At 51.4% G+C, this 17916-nt stretch overlaps 1 protein-coding gene across 2 annotated transcripts; it reads right to left on the bottom strand.

Annotated features, from left to right (window-relative positions):
* Positions 1–9985: 9985 nt before the first annotated feature.
* Positions 9986–17684, bottom strand: TFAP2C (transcription factor AP-2 gamma). Of its 2 annotated transcripts, none has more exons than XM_028089186.1 (7): positions 17637–17684; positions 15523–16008; positions 15355–15406; positions 13922–14138; positions 13254–13372; positions 11249–11393; positions 9986–10271 (listed from the first exon to the last, which is right to left on the bottom strand). In XM_028089186.1, exons 1-7 carry the CDS (start codon positions 17682–17684, stop codon positions 9986–9988), a joined length of 1353 nt encoding a protein of 450 aa, XP_027944987.1. The 2 variants fall into 2 exon arrangements, with proteins under 2 accessions (XP_027944987.1, XP_087882414.1); XM_088026288.1 differs by lacking the exon at positions 17637–17684 and adding an exon at positions 16229–16411.
* Positions 17685–17916: the final 232 nt, after the last annotated feature.

The raw sequence follows: 17916 nt of genomic DNA, 5'->3' as shown, positions 1-17916 counted from the left end.
GGATGGATGGATGGATGGATGGACAGGTGGGTGGATGGACAAATGGATAGGTGGATGGATGGATGGTTGGATGGATGGATAAATGGATGGATAGGTAGATGGATGGATAAATGGATAGGTGGGTAGATGGATGGATAGATGGACGGATAAACAGACAGGTGAATAAGTGGGTGGACAAACGGATGGTTGGATGGGTGGACAGGTGGGTAGACAGGTGAATGCATGGATGGAAGAATGCCTTGCCTTGATATTTACTTAAGCAAATCCTGACCTTTTGGTACAAACGAATTTGTTCATTCAGCCTCTGGATATTTATTGAACATCTACTAAAAGCCAGATTCCCAGCTGCATACTGGAGTTCAGCTATGAACAAGACCACAGTGACTCCTTCAGTGGTAAGATCTGGGAGAAGGTGATGCCACACTACACAGCTGGTCACCACCCCATGTGACAAGAAGTGTGATGGGAGCTGAGGGGACCCCTAAGTCAGTCTGAGCTTGGGAAGGCTCCGGGAGGAGGTGCTGCCCAAGGTGAGACTGGAGCTGAGAAAGAGGTGAGCCAAGTGAGGCTGTAAGAAGACAGAGCGAGAGTGGAAACCATGGGAGGGGCAGGAGTGATGGCAGAAGGAGCCCTGAAGACTGAGGCGGCACCACGCTGGAGACTGAGGGAGCCCCTGAGCTTGCTGGCAGGAGGCCCATGCTCCCACTGCTCTGCAAAGGTGGAAGGGGCTTCCTTTCTTCTCCCCCATCCCCCTCTCCACACTTCCCTTCCTGCTCTCCTCTCCTCCCCACTCTCTGTCCTTTTGTTCTTTGACCAAAGGTTGTTCCATTCCACCTAGTTCAAAAGAGGACACTGACTTTTACTGAACACTAATGTGTGCCAGGCACTGAGCCGAGCACTTTGCACAACGTAGAGCATTTACCACTCAGTTATTTCTATCCTGCTTCTAGCCCCTCCCTCAGAGACAAGGCTCAGGGAGTCCCTCCCAGGAATGTCCCTCAGCCTGCGGGGCTCCAGACAGGCCGCTGCTTTCGAAGAAAGGTACCCTGGAGCCAGAGGGCTTGTGTGGGCTATCCCATTCACCAAGTGAGAGACCTTGAGCAGGTAGCTCACAGCGCTGTGCCTCCATTTCCCCATCTGTAGAATGGGTGTTAGAGCTACCTCCTACGGTTGTTGGGAAGAGTAAATCAATATGAGAAAGTGTCTAAAACAGTGGCTGGCACATAACAAGTGCTCAATAATGTAAGTTCTTTGCGTTTCGGGCCCGATCGCGCTAGATCAAAAGCACAGCCCCTGGAGGCAGCCAGCCCCGCTGTGGGGTGGGCTCCAACCTTCCTTGCTGGGTGAGTTTCAGCCGCTGCTCACCTGGGTCTTTGAGACTCTGTCAAACGGGCTAAAACAGGGTCACCGGGGAATTAAATAACATAATGCAGTGTTCTCTCTCTTGGTCTGTGGGCTCTTTGTTTCACAGAAGCATTTTGCAGCTTTCTAGTGTTTTTGCTAAACCTAGTGTTTTTCTAGATTTGAAGAGCCGGTTTTGCTTGTTTTAACGTGCAAGATAGGGTGCCTGGGTGGCTCAGTTGGTTAAGCGACTGCCTTCGGCTCAGGTCATGATCCTGGAGTCCCGGGATCGAGTCCCGCATCGGGCTCCCTGCTCGGCAGGGAGTCTGCTTCTCTCTCTGACCCTCCCCCCTCTCGTGTGCTCTCTCTCTCATTCTCTCTCTCTCCAATAAATAAATAAAATCTTAAAAAAAATAAAAAAATAACTTGCAAGATAAAACACTCCAACTGGACAAAAAGACGCAGAGTGGAAGGTCTGTGTCCCTGCCACCCCACCCCCGCCCATCGGAAGCACTCACTGGTTCGGTCTGTCCTCCCCAAAGACACTCCAAAGTGTGTGCGAGCAGTAACAGTAATGTGCATCACTTTTGTCCACAACACGAAAGAAATCCTTCGTGGCACTTCAATTCATTCTCTTGTCAGCTTGAACTACTTAGCAACAATGGATGGAGAAAACAATGAAGAGGAAACGGTTGAGAAAAGTCTTTCTGAAGATTTTCTTAAATGGCTGGTGCCTTCCACCACTGAGCTTTTTCCTGTCTTGTGGGAAAAGAGTATTAAAGGATGTCAGAAGTGAAACAATGTCTCTGCTCTCAGAAAATCAGGATTTCCTGCCAAAGAGAGTAATAGGAGGGAGGGGTGCCCCTATCTCGGGGGAGGGGTGACCTCCTCTCTTCCCTCACCTGTCCTGGCAAATGGCTTCAGGTGTGAAACCACAGCCTCAGATCCAAAGTTAGGAAAGGGCTGCAATGGGATGCACATCTCTCTCCTCCTCGGGATCTGCACGGGCTCCCTCCATTCACTGATTTAAACATTCACTTACATATTCACTTAACACTCATTCCTTTCTGTAAACATTGTCAGGTTTTTTACTTATGAAAGTAATGCTGGGTTTTGTTTTGTTTTTTTAAGATTTCTTTTTTTAGATGCTCAATCCCAGGACCCGGAGATCATGACCTGAGCCAAAGGCAGACGCTTAACTGACTTAAGCCACCCAGGTGCCCCTATTGTTTGTTTGTTTTTTTTTTCTTAAACTTGAGACTATATTGGGGGACCTGGGTGACTCAGTCGTTAAGCCTTCGGCTCAGGTCATGGTCCCAGGGTCCTGGGATCGAGCCCCACATCTGGGCTCCCTGCTCGGTGGGAAGCCTGCTTCTCCCTCTCCCACTCTCCCTGCTTGTGTTCCCTCTCTCACTCTCTCTCTGTCAAATAAATAAATAAAATCTTAAAAAATAAAAAAATAAACAAACTTGAGACTATAAAGAATCATGTGAGGCAAAAGTCATCCACTGCACAGAAGTAAATTGTTAATGGTTTAAATAATGCATCTCGATTTTTTTTTTCTATGTTTAGACCACTAATATTCAAGCTTTGGACCCCTGACATTTTGGACCCGATCATTCCGTGTTGCAGGAAGCTGTCTTGCGCCTTGTTGAGTGTTTAGCATCGATCCACTATGTGCAACTTTCCCTCCCCCAGTATTAACAACCAAAAATGTCTCCAGACATTGCAAATGTCACCTGGGGGAAAGTCGCACCTCCTTCCCAGACCCTCAGGCCCAAACATGATTCCCCGTCCTGGTTCATGAAAAGGAACCACTGAGGCAAGTTTTAATGAAACAGAGTCCCCAGTCTGGGCCATCACCCCCCACACCCACCTCCTGGGGGAAGAGGAGGAAAGGGTGGGGCTTGGGGACCAGAATAATGACCCAGTAGCTTAGTGCTCCTATCTTCTCCATCTTCATCAGTCCCCACCCTGTCCTCCTGGCCAAGGAGACTGGTTGGCTCTTCAACGGACGTAAATCCGCGGACCCTTCCTCTGTCGTCCCCAGGATCCAGGAGGACTGCCAAATTCCAGAAGCTACTCTGTATAGTTTATGGCTGCTTGAAAAGTGCTGGAGGTGCCCTCGTGGCGTCTGGCAGACTCCCGTTAGCTCCACCAGTAAAGCACCTATGGGCACCCAAACTCCCTCCCCTCCACCATCCAGCTTCGGTTTCCTCCCACGTCCCAGCCTCCTGACTGGCCTCCCTGCCTCCAGGCAGCCCCACCCATCTGGTCCTCCCCCAGCTGCACGAATTATCTATTTAAACCCAGACCTGGGTCAAAGTCGCCTCTCATCCAACGCCAGCCTGCCTAGGAGGGAGAGCAGGAGAGAGACCCGTTCCGTCTCCAAGAATGATGTCAAAACCCTCAACCCAGCAAGATGGATTTCAGACCCTGAAAAAGGGAAGTGGGGAGAAGGAGGGGCTGCCTACTTGATCCAGATACACATCTTCCTGAAGAGAAACCTTCCCCCAACGTGTGCAGCTTAGCTCAGCAGAGCACAGGATGAAATCCCTTCTGGTGGGTCGGCTCCGGATGCCCACGTGGCCCAGAGCAATGAAAAGGCTCCAGAGGAGGACTGTTTGCAGGGACCACCCCAGAGACCCCACTCTAGCCCAGCTCGGTCCCCGGGAGTCAACACAGGTGCTTTTTGAGCAAATGCCCTGACCTGGGCAATGAGCTAGCCGGTGTGTGGTTGAGATGGACATGGTCCCTGGAGGGCAAGATCGACAAGGTCCCTGCTCTCACGGACGAAGACTCTACTAGAAAAGCCAAACGATGCAACCACGGCGTCCCCAGTGCTCTGTGATCACAGGGTGCAGCAGGAGCCCAAGCAGAGGAGCCCATCCCTTTGAGAAGATGCTGGGCACACAGAGCAAGTCACATCCCCTCCTCTCCAGAAGGGATGTGACTCAGTAAAATTTTAGAGCTAGAGGATACTAGATGGCAGTGGTTCCTAAACTAAGGTCACCAAGAGAAGTTTGTTTTTAATAAAATGCAGGTTCTTGGGGTGGGGGGTGCATGGGGGGCACACTCAGTTGTGTGGCCCGCTCTTGGTTTCAGCTCAGGTCATGATCCCAGGGTCCCGGCATCAAGCCCCACATCGGGCTCCCTGCTCAGCAGGGAGTCTGCTTCTCCCTCTCCCTCTGTGATCTCTCTCGCTTTCACTCTCTCAAATAAAAAAAGAAAAATGCAGGTTCTTGACCCAGTTTCTGATTCAGTGGGTCAGAAGCAGCAGAAGGGCGTTAGGATCCTTGCAGTACCTCCAGTGACCTGTCAGGTTTAACAGCCACTATTCTGGGGCAGTGCTGGGAATACCCAGAGGTATCCAGTTAAATGCAACAAGCACAAAGGAAGAGTGAAACGGGCCTCGGGGAGGGAGTTTAGGATTTGCTCTGGACAGAGATGCTGGGGTGACCTCCCCCGGAGAAGCACAGGTGACGCCAGCAAGCAGCTCCTTCCGGCAACACGGCTGCTGAGCAGCAACAGGCGGGAGGAGCCACGGACTATGAAAGCCTCCATCTGTTAGAGGGGCCTGGCCCGGTGGGGAGACCACAGAGGTGGCCGGCTCGGACGTGGGCAAAGACGACACCCCACATGTAGAGAGGAACCCAGAGAAAGATCAACGGGGGAGAACAAGGGAAGAAGAAGGAGTCCTTCCCTGCTGTGTCCGTTTCCTCGGGCCACCAGCCGGACAATGTGTCATCTCACGGTTCTGGAGGCAAGAAGTCCAAAATCAAGATTGTTGGCAGGGCCGCACTCCGTCTGCAATCTGTAGGGGAGAGTACCTTTCTTTGCCTCGCCTGGCTGCTGGTGACGGCTGGTCCATGCGCTCCCTGGCTGGTAGCCACACCTGTGCGGTCTCCCCCGCCCCGCCCCATCGGCACACGGCGCTCGCCTTCATGGGTCTGTGTCTGCCTCCTCTTAGGAGGACACAAGCCATACCAGCTTCCGGCCCATTGCACTCCACCAGGACCTCATCTTAACTCAATCACCAACAATAACCCTAGGTCCAAATAAGGTCACATTCCGAAGTACGAGGGTGAAGACGTGGACATACCTATTGGGGAAGCACGGTTTCCACCCAGAACACCCATGAAGTCCTCAAAGCCTTCCGGTCTCAGCAAGTGCCGGGAAGCTGGATGCCTTCCAACCGTCCAACTCTTGACACCCACCTGGGAGAGTCACTCAAGACCAGGATCCTTCCTTGGAAAATGTTGAGAAACAACAAGGAACGCACCATGCGTCATGCGAGGGGGGAAAAAAAAAAAACACTGATTTGACCTTGGAAAACACTCTCCACCAAGCTGTTCCTTGAACAGGTCCCTGGAATTATGCCTTTTGACTCTAATTTCCATGCTTTTCTTCCACCCATCTTCCCCATCAAGATGTTATCCCAAAGAGGCAGGGAAATTACAGTGTTTATGACAGTGCCAAAAATAACTGAGCATTCCATGAAACTATCAGCTCCAATGCAATAGTGATTTTTAAAAAATCAGGTCAAGTTTGTTTCTCAGAAGATGATGCTCCGTGTTCCTAACAGACAAAGGCTTTCAAGGTGTGGCACGCCTTGCATCAGTGGGCCCTGGGCATGGTGCCAGCCTGGGTTGGCCGAACCGGGAGGGGGGGCAGATCTCGATGGCTTGAAGTGTCACCAAGCCTCCCCCTACATGGTGGCCTGTGGATTTCAGAGAAGCAGACGAATACTATTGACTGGAAGAGAAATCCAGGGTAACCAGGATCTTCAGTAGTTATCACATCAAGGGGCAACAGCTAACCCTGGGAAGAATACACCTGTGCGTGGCGGCATCGAAATTTTTTCAAAAGTAAACTTTATCTCCCAACGAAGAGAAAACCCTCACTGCCCACTGAGCTTAGGTGGCTAGGAGACGGTTGCTAAGAATCACGGCCGCGCCAGGGAAAACAGAGAGCTCCCTCACCTAGAAAACACACTTAAAGGAACCCTAGACTGTTCTCCCTTACTCTCGTGACCAAAGGCAGCTCTACTTCCCATGTTCTCCGCCTGCTTGTGAAGGAAGGCAAATTCAGTTGCCCCTCGCCACCCCACGCTGCCCCCCGGCAAGAGGAAAAGACTGGAGAGATGTCCACAAGTCCTCGGAAGTCACAGAACCTCGACGGGAATTCACAACAGTTGGTAACTGACATTTCCCCCCAGGAAACCAGGCAACGGGCCCCAGAAGCCCCACCGCTGCCAAGCCTTGAGGAGTTTCTGTCTCTCACCCATCCATGACCCTATCTTGTTTTGTTTTTAACATTCAAATACAGGAACTTAAGGTCTCAGAATTCACCAGACCGCTAAGGCCCCCCAAGAAGAAAATACTGATGGCCATCATTATGGAATCATTTCCAATGAGAAACAGACTAATCCGTCCCTTTGCTAACCCGCAACTGAAACCGTAGGCACATGCAAGAGAAGACAACCGTGAACTGCTATTGAAAACACCCACTCCTGACCTTCCACAGAACTTCTAAACGTGCTGTCCGCAAGGCAGGAGGGCATCAAGGTGCCAAGTACCTGGATGGGCAGGTCTTGTCAACAGACGCACAGCCCTGCCGAGGAGTCTCTGCTATGAGGAATCTCTCACGCGTGGAGCGCTAGGCAAGAGCGTGCCTTCGGACAATGACGGCTTTTCCTACAGGGCAACCAGGAAAAAAAAAAAGCAGCATCTTCATTTCTTCTCCCAGAGGGCAGACTTCACGGCATCATGTGCCTTCATAAAAGCGAGCTCAATTTGTCAGCCAGTGGGCCAACTACAGGGTGAAGGGAAAAGAAGTGTGATCCTCACCATCGTGGGGCTGGAAATGAAACCACCCCGGCCCATGAGAAGCAACAGCAGGGGACCCTTCTCCCACAAACAGGGGCTTGAGGGAAAAGCCGAGGCAACCACCGTTTTTGTAGAGACCTGTTGAGGGGACTTGGCTGTTTCGCCTATCAGCTCAGAGGTGTTGGGAAGAAAAACCTATTATTGTGCCCTGGACCCAGGGGACCCATCAGCCATCCGTGGGCTTCAGTGGGAACGGGGATAAAGGACAATTGAGCAGTGAGCCAGGCACAAGCCCTGCTTATGACTCACTTCAATCCTTGGTTGACTTTGGGGCATTTCCAGAACATTGTCTGCATTGCAATTGGGCACAGCTCCTAAAAGCCAGATTCTGGTCCAAAAGCAGGTTAAGATGCTGATAAGAAAACAGTCCTTTTTCCTTCAGCCCTTTCCCCCATAACTTCCTTTAAACACCCAATGTCTCACGTCTTGATTGAGAAATAACCGCCAACCTAAGACCTCTCTTCACTCCTCTAAAGCAAAGCAATTGTGAACTTGACATATCAACCAGATAAATCCAACTTAATAGGAACATTCAGTGGCCAAGGACAAGCTGCCAAGAGCAAAGTATTAGGTTGGCAGAGTTTAAATTACTTCACATCCAATGCCAACACAAAGTCAGGAATTGCTGAGTTTTTGGTAGAGTTATAAATCAAGGATTATGAGGCTGGAGCTGAAGAGATGGCCTTAACCAATGTGGAAAATCCTTTTGCTCCCACTTCCCTTTGAAGCCCTGCCTCTCGTGCCAAACTATAAACACATCACTTCCTGGAGGGTACGCCAGCACACTTCAACTTGGAATCAAGGACCCGGAGAGTACATTCAAGATCCTCACAAACATCCAGCAAGTCCACAATCTCTACCAGACTCTTCTGCTCCCCAAGCAGCCCGCAGAGACCCAACGGCCCACTTACCAGGCAAGCAAAATGGTTAGGGTGCCTTGGACAGATGCGCACTGCCGTGTGTCCAAAGATGGGAGAATTTCACTGAATTGAAAACACCAAGGAAAGCCTACACTTCCCGCTGTCGGCACTTGGTTGAATGCAAAAATCCTACTGAGGAATGTCTGCCCAAGAATGACCTACAGTCATTTCGGTTCCCTTCTCAAAATTTGGAGGCGGCAACCTGACCCTACCTGACCCTAGCTGTTTCTCAAAAGGCAGTTAAGCTTTAGGCAAGAGACGTTGTTCCAACACTGCAGACTCTCTCCCTTCAGAAGAAAGGGTCCCATACGCTTCCAGGCAGCCCTAGCGGCGGGAGAGGGGTACTACACACAGCGGAGGGCCGCCGCGGAGAGCAAGGCCCTCCTGCAGCCTAGATGGGACAGAAAATGAAACTTCAGACTTCCCTTGGCGCACAACCTTCCGGCTCAGTCCCATTAACAAAGCCACAGCCAAACCATAAATTAAGCTCAGCCACTACCCCACTCATCCCAGAGACTCAGAAAAAACCAAGTTGTAACCCGACATTCACAGCTTCTATGGAGAATACTTTTTATTATACAGGTATTGTTACACACAACAATTACTCGCGGAACGTTTACAGCCATTTCCAAAAACCTCCATTTCACCCCCACGCACGGTACCACACACCCATCTTCCGGTCCAGCATGATGGGATTGAGACACAAAGTTACTGCTTTGTGAACAGAGAGTTTCAATTAAATAGAATCTTCCCCATCAAGAACAGAGCCCAGGATCCTCTTAACTCTTAATACCCTGCGTACATATGAATAAAACCTAAGAAGAGTTTAAGATTACCCCATCACCTTTAGAAGTTAATATGAAAATCGAATCCCATTTGTCAAAAGTCTTAAGAAGTGCACCCGTATTTACAGACCCCATTAAATTATGCATAAATAAAATCTGTACACTCAACGCACTGTTTCTCAACATACAGAGCCTCCTACGGGACTTGGGGCGGGCAGCAGAAACAAAAACAAAGAAACAAAAAAAAAAAAACCGCTTCATGCCTACCCCTTTCAAGTTTACTCGAAACACCAAGATGTGAAATAAATATGCAAATAAAGCTTCAGTACCTTAAAGGAACATGACATTTCAGAGTCTCTCATTTGAAGAGTTAACTCTCCGAATTAAAAAAATAAAAAGACAAAAAGAAAACACAAGATCATCAGCAGGCTTCATTTCTACAAGTTTCGTAAAACCCAAAGGCCCCCTTTCAACGAGGGGTTCAAGAGTGTCAAATACCACCTATTAAACTAGCTGCTAAGCAGAGAGAATCTTTGCTTCCTACGGTCTGTAGGATTTGATATCTGAAGAAGCCAGATAAATACTTTTAGATAAATATTGAGTGGACACAAAAAGCCAACCATTACCTTAACACTGCAAGTTACTGTCGACCTGAATCGCACCAATCTGACATTTCAACAGCTACCGGTGTGGGTTTTCTCGTGAGCCCCGGGAATTTATTTAAAAGGTTCTAAAACTTGTAGCACCACTTTCAGAGAAAAGAATGGGGTTCAAAAGAATAAAATGAGCTTAATGAACAAAGAACCAGCACTTGTCACCTTCCGATCCCTTGTCCAGAGTTAAGGAGACACACTTCAGCGCTAGAGAAAAGAACACTAAGGAATCCAGGAGGGCACGTCAAGATCCAGAAAATGAGTGGAGGCCTTTTTCATGGGAAGGTGGGTCAAAAACTGTCCCCCGGCAAGAGGGGTCTCCCAGTCTGTCCGGGTTGAGAATGATCATGGAGTCCTTTTCCTTTGAGACTCTTCAGCCCTTGGCTCACGCCCATCCTTCATTTTCTGTGCTTCTCCATTTTCTCCAGGGTTTTGCTAGAATCGGCTGGACTCTGGTCTCCGGGGTTCATATAGGATTTGTCTATGACTATCAGGGCCTCTTTGATGTAGTTCTGCACGGCCGACACAGCCGCACAGATGGCCTGGCTGCCGAACCCGTGGGTGATCAGGCTGAAATGAGACAAGCAGTTCTGTATGTTCGTCTCCAAGACCGGGGTGGGCCGGTTGTTGCCGTTGGGGGTTCGGTCTTGATTGAGGAGGTCTGTGAATTCTTTACACACCTGCCTGGGAGGACAGTCAACACACACCTGTGAGCTCCATCTAGCTCGTGACAGGGCAAGAGGACAAAGCCAAAGCACCCCAAGGAGGACACCCAGGAGGCCACCAGAGATTTCAAAAGAAATAGACTTTGCTACTAACAGTCAACTGCTTCACACTCAGCACCTATTATGCACGCCAGGCCCTGAGCTCAACTCTTTGCAAGCACTCCCTTCTTTAATCCTCATAACGGGATTAACCCCAGTCAAAGGGCCAAGGTCACCAGGACCAGTGCAGGAGGTGGGGTCAGGATTCCAGCCCAGGAGGGTATTTAACAATGGATAGCCATTTATTCGGTACAGCTCGGTACCCAGACACCAATTTCTTCTTCAAGAACCCCAAGAATCCACATCTCCACCAAAACTCACTGTTTATACAGGCTAGGTCACTCTGCTTCCTTTTGCCCCATTTCCCGACTGGACGACTTCTGCCTCGTTTACCATAATTTTGAACTAATTTACTGTTGGCTTCCAGAGAAATCCTGCAGCTGCATTAAGTAGGGCTTGAGGCACTTAGCTTGCCCACGTGTCTCCTACAAATCCAACCCAATCGTTACATTTAAAAAACCAAAAATGTCTTTTCAGGAGGCAGAAGGCACCCACAATCTTGACTGGATGTGACCAAAGTGTTTCCAACACATTTTTCTAAGATATGGAGACACAATAATGAAAGGGTAGTTGAACTATTCTGAGCTGCCTAACTGAGCAGCTCCAAAAAATACTCACTACTGAGCAATACATTCATTTTACTTCTTCTAAGTCCTACCCAAGAATCCATCTTTCTGCCTTGTCAAAGAAAGCCCCCTGGCCAGTTCCTTTTGCTCCATACCTTTGTTTACCGAGCCTTTCTTTCTTGAGCACCAGGGACTGTTACTGGGCACCCCTCCGCCCCCCAAGTTCAAGATCAGTAACACCCAGCCACCAAATTCAAGTCTGGATACTCACTGGGCAGCCAGCAGCATGTTCTTCCTAGCTGTCATCTCATTCCGCCCTCCAAGATGAGGTCTTGTTAGATATTCCGCCACGGGTTTACTAGGAAATTCTGCTTCACAGACATAGGCAAAGTCCCGAGCCAAATGAACAGCCTCACCTAAAATAATCAGCAGTGACAAGAGACTTAGAAGGCCCGCAGTCACCCCCGGCAAACCTCCCTCTCCTCTTTTTCTAACCCGGAGGGTCCACCAGTCACTTGGCACTTTAAAATGAAGTCACCCACAAGGAAAACAATTCAGCGGGCAAGTGGCACTTCCTGGGTACTCTCAGTGGCCTTGCTCCCCTGGGAACAGAGCAGGAAAACACACGGCGTGTGGAAAAAATGACTGACATTCTTCACTGCCCTGGAATAACGCGAACCCGTCTTGGACCCCGACTTAAGATTCTGAGGCACACCCATGCTTTCTCTCGATAAAAAAAGTTACCACGTGGAGAAGTAGGGAAACTTAAAGGTGAGCACGTTGCACAAAAGTCAACTGGTCACTTCTCTTTATGAAACCGTGACCAAGTGTTTGACGGGGAACCTTCTTTTTAAACCAGGGGTGCCCCATTACGGAAGGAGGCAGGGCTCGGGGATGTTTCTTTTCACAAAGAAAGGCAGGGCTGTGTTTCCACTGGAAATGTTAATGTGAAGAAGCCCAGCTACCAACCTGGACTACCCACCCTCTTTTGTCCAAATCACTCGGGGTTCAGAGGGAGAGAAAACCAAAGAGGACTCATCTCTGACCGGAGATACCCGGGCCTGGCTCCAAGGTGCCAAGGCTGGCCAGAGCTTTCCAGAAACCCCGAGAGTGACACCCCCCACCCCCACCCCGTCTCCTCCACTCGCCTCCCCAGAGTTGCTAAATCAGAATCTGAGAACCATTGTTCTGGCACACACTTTCTTGTTCAAGCACCTCAGCCTGGCTAGCAAGAAAACCGCGAGGAGCCACATTTATGCGCCCCGCACGCAGAACCCACCATTCTCCACGCAGGACAGCTGTGCTCCAACAGGCAGCTAACTAACAGGCAGCTCCTTTCTCCTTGCCCTGACCTCCAAAGACACTCGTAAAAAGGTAGAGCCGGGCTCTGCCAAGTCCCTTTCAGCGCGCAGGAGCGCCATTAGACGAGGGACAGAAAGTGTTCAAAAGACTGCCTGGCCACCAGGGGACCACCCCTCATTGGCTCCCCCCAGCCCTGAGCGGAGCCCAGCGCCCTGCTGATTGGGCGAGGAGGCTGCTCCAGCCTTCAGGATCAGCCCCTCCGTGCTCCACTCCATTTTCCCTGTACACAGCAACAATGAGCTGGTTTTTGAAAAAAAATTATTTCACTTTTCCCTTAACCGCCCCCCCCCCGCCCGGCCCCCACTTATTTTTAAAGGCTGTAATTGCATTCTTGGCTCCCTTCCAGATTGGGGGTACAGACCCATTCAATACACTAAAATGTTACATCCTACGATTTTAGGACTGGGGAGAGGGGCCCCACTAATTTTTTTCTTCATGTGGGAAATGAACAAAGGGCTTGTGAATTGGGTTAATCCCACCATCTACAAGGGCTTTTCTCTTCAATGACCACAATCCTGATATTCCACAGCTACCCAAGCTGGCATCGGTGCTTCTTCCCACCAATACCACAACCAGCTTTCTAAAAGTGTGCCCAGGTGACCGATCCCATCTTCCAAAACCTGGTTCACTCGGAGGAAATGTCCCAACACCCTAACGGTGAGAGTTCCTGGGTCAGGGAAACCAATTTCTTTTACACAGTGATTTTTCTGGAGAACCCAGAACAGCATACTTAAGCAGTCAGGGATTTAAGTGTTAATGCATTTGATAAAATTACTGTGATGTCACTGCATGACAACTCATCTTCATCTCTGTTTGTGACAGAGCCGTTTTTAGGCTTTCCTTCAGGGATTAAAGACACAGACGACACAGCGCAAACTAAAAACACCATAAAACAGAAACAAAACTCCACTGACCTTCTACTAAGGACGTCAGGAGAGTGACGTGTGCAGCTTTCCGTCTCCCGGCTGGCAGATTCAACCCGATCTTGTCCAACTTCTCTCGCAAGGACCGGCCTCCATTTTTAGATTTGGCTCTGGGTACAAGAAAGTGAACTGTAGCTATTCTCAAGACACCACACTTTTAAAATTCTAAATTCCTACACTGCTGCAATCAAAATGGAAATCTGTCAGAGTATCTACATTATGTGGATCATAATCAAGTGATACAGGGAGTCCCCTGTAATTAATGCTCTTTCTTACCATCACCAACATTTTTTTTCCAATCACAGAACACTGCAAATTGTGCAGGAGTGGATAAATTTACACGTATAAAAACTCTAGCAGCCCCCCCAAGCCCCCTGGGGCAACAAAACCCATGGAGCATCTCCCTCCATCAGGATGCCACCACTTCATACATGGAATTAAATCCTAACCAAATGGTAATTTGTGAGCACTGTTTTAGCACTTCCTTCTACATCTGGCACTTTCTAAAAGAAAAGGAATGTACTAAAACTCTAAGCCGATTAGAATTCAGTGTTAAGTATAAAAGTTACATAAATGTTAAAAATACCTCCTTGGTTTTTTTGTTATTCACCTTCCAACCACCCAACCACCAACCACCGTGGCCGTGTGTCCCCATGTACCTTCTGAGAACACCTCCCAGTAATGAGGCATTTAAGCATTCAGGTGGGGACAATCGCCTCTGGACTTCAGCAACTGTCACTTTGTATTTAGAGGTGGAGCTGAGGAGGGACAATCTTCCAGGGACCGAGCAGAACACCTCGCTGGGATTCATCACAGCCCCCACCAGCTCCTTCTGACAAGGGAGACTCAGGGGGTTCTTGGTCATTGAAATAGGACCTGTGAATGAAGATCACAAGTGACAGTCCCAAGAGCTGCACTTAGGAAAAAGGGACCTTTTCAAACCACTCACCAAAGCCAAAAGAGCTCTGTAAGCAAACAACGCTGTATGTTAAGACTATGTAAATTGCAAGCAGATTTTTTTTAAGTCATATTCTTCAAAGATAATCGAATCTGAAATTCACAAGTTAACACCTTAACAAAGCTAATTAGTCACGACCCCAAGCATGGAGGGTTTTCATTTTCGAGCCACTGTTAAAATCTGTTTAATTAGAACATTTGTTTTCAAAAGACTGCTTCAATCCTAAATAAATGGCAATTCCTTTTTTTCTTCCTCATTCGACAAACAACCAAAATCACCGGACACATTCAGATCCTTTGCTGAAAATTTTGTGTAACTGATCACGGTAAATTTAAAAATACAAACAAACCCGTTCTGTTACAAGTTTCCTGGGAAATCCAGTTTATTTTCTGAGTTTTTCTTCAAAAACCATTTCCCAATTGACTTTGAGCAGTTTAACTTCCAGTAGGTGACAGTAACTACCCTTTACCTAGGAGGACTACTCCATCTCCACAACAGCCGGACTGGTAATCCTGTCAGTACCCCGACTTAATTTCCCGAAGACACTCCCAGAGTGATCCAATTTTCCAGTCCCCTCCCCCACTACCCTCCATAAACCCGAGCTCCGGCCCCGTCATCCCACCCCGGTCCTTTTAAAGCTGTGTATTTGGTAGGCCAAACTGTTTCAAAACCTCTTCTTGCAGGTCAGGATTAGAATTCATCATCCTCAGCAGATGCACATTTGAAATGGAAAATAGAAATCACATCCACTCATTCAACAATTGTCACAGAATCGACCACCCAAATAAGGTGTGTGGTGTGTTTTCTTCCAAATTAAATCACAGTGTTAACTCACTCTGGAAGACACACTGTAAAAACACCATCCAATTGAAGGGATCATATTCCCCAGGAGAACGCTATGGAGTAACAAATCCTGATTAATCTCTTAATCGAGGCAGCTCCTAAGAGTTTTACTACCAACCTTTCTCATTTAGTTCGGAAAGAGATCTCTTCTTACTCCAAAAAAACCTACCTTCCCCCAGCCCTGGTCAGTCCCTCCCCCAGCACAAATGTCCCAAGCCGGCCACCAAATGCCCCCACCTTGCCAGGTCATGCACTGTCGGCGGAGGAGAGAAGTTTGCTCTCACTACCTACCTTTGCGAATAACAGTCTGATCGTGCAGAAGCAGGTGCTGGTCGTCAACATTCTGGGGAAGAAACGACAAAGTTTCCCTTAAGTTCGGGGGAGCGTGGGGGGGGGGTAGGAGAAGCTGGGGGGTGAACAGGTCCGGGCAGGAGGGGCAAGAGCCGAGGCGCTTCTCACCTGCACCTCCTCCATCTGGTGGGCCATGTCGTGGAGCCCCAGGTTCTCAGCCAGGCCCGCGGCATCCAGGGCGTGCGCGTGGGGCAAGAGCAGGTCCGTGCGGCGGTAGGCATCCCTGCGGGCGCTCATGGCACCACCCTCCAGCCCGGAGAGGTGGGGTAGCAGGCCGGCCGGGCGCCCGTGGTGCGAGGGCAGGCCAGCCCCCTCCTGGCTCTGGCGGCCCGGCCAGGCCTGCTGCTGGCTGCCGGTGGGCGCTGGCTGGTGCAGGGGGTTGATGGCAGCGGCGTAAGCTTCTCCCAGATGCGAGTAGGGGTCGGCCGACTGCGAGTAGGCCAGCTGCTGGTAGGGCGGTGGAAAGTAGGGTGGTGGCTGGTATTCGGCGACTCCAGTATGGGAGAGGGGCGGCGCGGGGCTGTAGAGGTGCTGCCCGGCGGAGGAGAGGTGGGGGAGGCGCGGGTTCCCATTGCTGCTCGCATCGTGGCGATCCTGGGAGAGAGAAGTAGAGACCCCGCTAGTACGAAACCCCGCTATTGCGAACTGGCCGCTGCCGCTACGCTGAGGGGCGAGGCCCCAGGGGACCCACCGCACCAGCCCGTACCCAACCCGCGGGGCCGGCCCTCCAGCCGGAGGGCACCCGGAGGCAAAGTGCCCCGGGGGATTCGTTGCAAAACCCGAGTCCACGGAGTAAAGAGAGATTTCGAAAAACCTGGAGGAACGCGTCCTCAAAGCCCGGCGGCGAAGGCCTGGGCCCTGCGACGCCCGAGGCGCTCTGAAGCGCCAAGTCCGAACCCCAGGCCTTCGGCCAGGAGAAGCCGAGATCCGGGTACCGCGAGGAAGTCGGCATGCGGCGAGCACGGTGCGCAGTACGCTCGCTCACTAGCCCGCACATGGCGGCGCCCGACCAAAGAACCGGGGGAAGCTGCAAGCGCGGATAAAGCGCACAAAGCGGGAAGTGCGCATCTTCCACGCCCCAGGGAACCTCCCCTTCCACGCCCTCAGGACAAAGACCTCCGGGTGAGTGACGCTCCCTAGCAGGCCTGCCACCCAGCGCCGCCCGAGGAGCTCGGGAAGGAACGCACCGCAGCGGGGGCTGCCCTGCCTGTTAGCAGCGTCCCGACCAAGACGGAATAGCAAGTGAGGCCGCCCTGCCCGGCCACGGTCAGTGTCCCCACAAATCGGGGCACAGGGGGAGAATTAAGGACCCCGAATATTGGGCAACCTTGCCTGCGCACGTCCCTCGCCCCAAGACTATCCTACTTAATTCTTAAAGGACTTGTCTCCCTGGGTTCGAGGGGTCACAGGGAGAGCGGGGAGCCGGGAGAAACATGGCACTGTCGCCCCCTAGCGGAAGTGCCTGGGCCTGCCGACAGGGGCAGCCTCTTGAGGTCCCGCGGGCGCTCAGCCCTCCCGCGGCCCCCCAGGCCCGGCTCCGCTCCGCCAGCGCCCTGGCGCACACCGCCCGCCGCCCGCCGCCCGCGTCTTCCTCTTCCCGCTCGCCGCCTCCCTCCCTCCCACTCTCCGAAACTCTAGCTCAACCTGTCCGACTGGCTGGAGCACTCCCGAGCGCTTACGGCCCCATCTGGCCTCAGGGCCCCCCCACCAGCACTCCCCAGCCCCCACTTCTCTTAAAAGCCAAACTTCTGTTGTTTTCTTGTTTCTCCGAGGAGTTAGCGGGGCAGGTGACAAGCCCGCCTCGGAGGAGACTCTGCAAAGGTGTCGCCGGCAGGTCGCCCCGTCTGACCCCTTTGGACAGAGATACGGTGCGTAAAAGCCACGTCTAAGGGTTGTAGACGAGACGCTCTTCCGAGAAAAAGGGAAGAAGGGCTGTTTTGCTTCGCAAGAGACCGACCGGTAAGCTTTGCGGGTGGGATCTGCCATTCTCTTTCCAGGCCTTGTTCCCGGGGGTGGATGTTTAGGAAAAGGCCCGATTCAGGAAGAGAGCCCCGGAGAAACGGACTAGGGGGCGTCCGGAAAAGTGGACCCCGTCCCATCGAGGGGCAGAGGCTGGTGCCTGCTCGCTGCTCCCGCGCCCTCGCCCCGACCTGGGTCCGGCGGCCCCCGCCTCCCAGGCTGTCCTCGGGCGGGGCCAGACTGCGCCCCTGCGCCCAGCTCACCTCGCAGTCCTCTTCATACTTGACATTATCGGTTATTTTCCACAACATGGCGTCCGGCGTCCCCCAAAACAGGCGCCAGTTAAATCCAGGCTCCCCCCACCCCCCGAGCGGTAAATCCAAAATGGGGGTCACGGTGGCTAGGCGTCTGCCGCCGCCCCCGCCACGCGAGGGCCTCGCTGTCCCGGTCACTGGACGCGCATCGGCGGCTCTGCGAGCGTAGATGCTGCCGCCGCGCGTGTACAAGCCGCTGCCGGGGACCCGAGAAGCCGCGCCCGCACTG

The sequence above is a fragment of the Eumetopias jubatus genome, unplaced genomic scaffold (genome assembly GCF_037043125.1).
Source record: "Eumetopias jubatus isolate StellerSeaLion01/CBP00866 unplaced genomic scaffold, mEumJub1_p1.0 scaffold_9, whole genome shotgun sequence".
In the NCBI taxonomy this organism is placed as follows: domain Eukaryota; kingdom Metazoa; phylum Chordata; class Mammalia; order Carnivora; family Otariidae; genus Eumetopias; species Eumetopias jubatus.
This window is presented reverse-complemented; position numbering and strand designations above follow the sequence as displayed.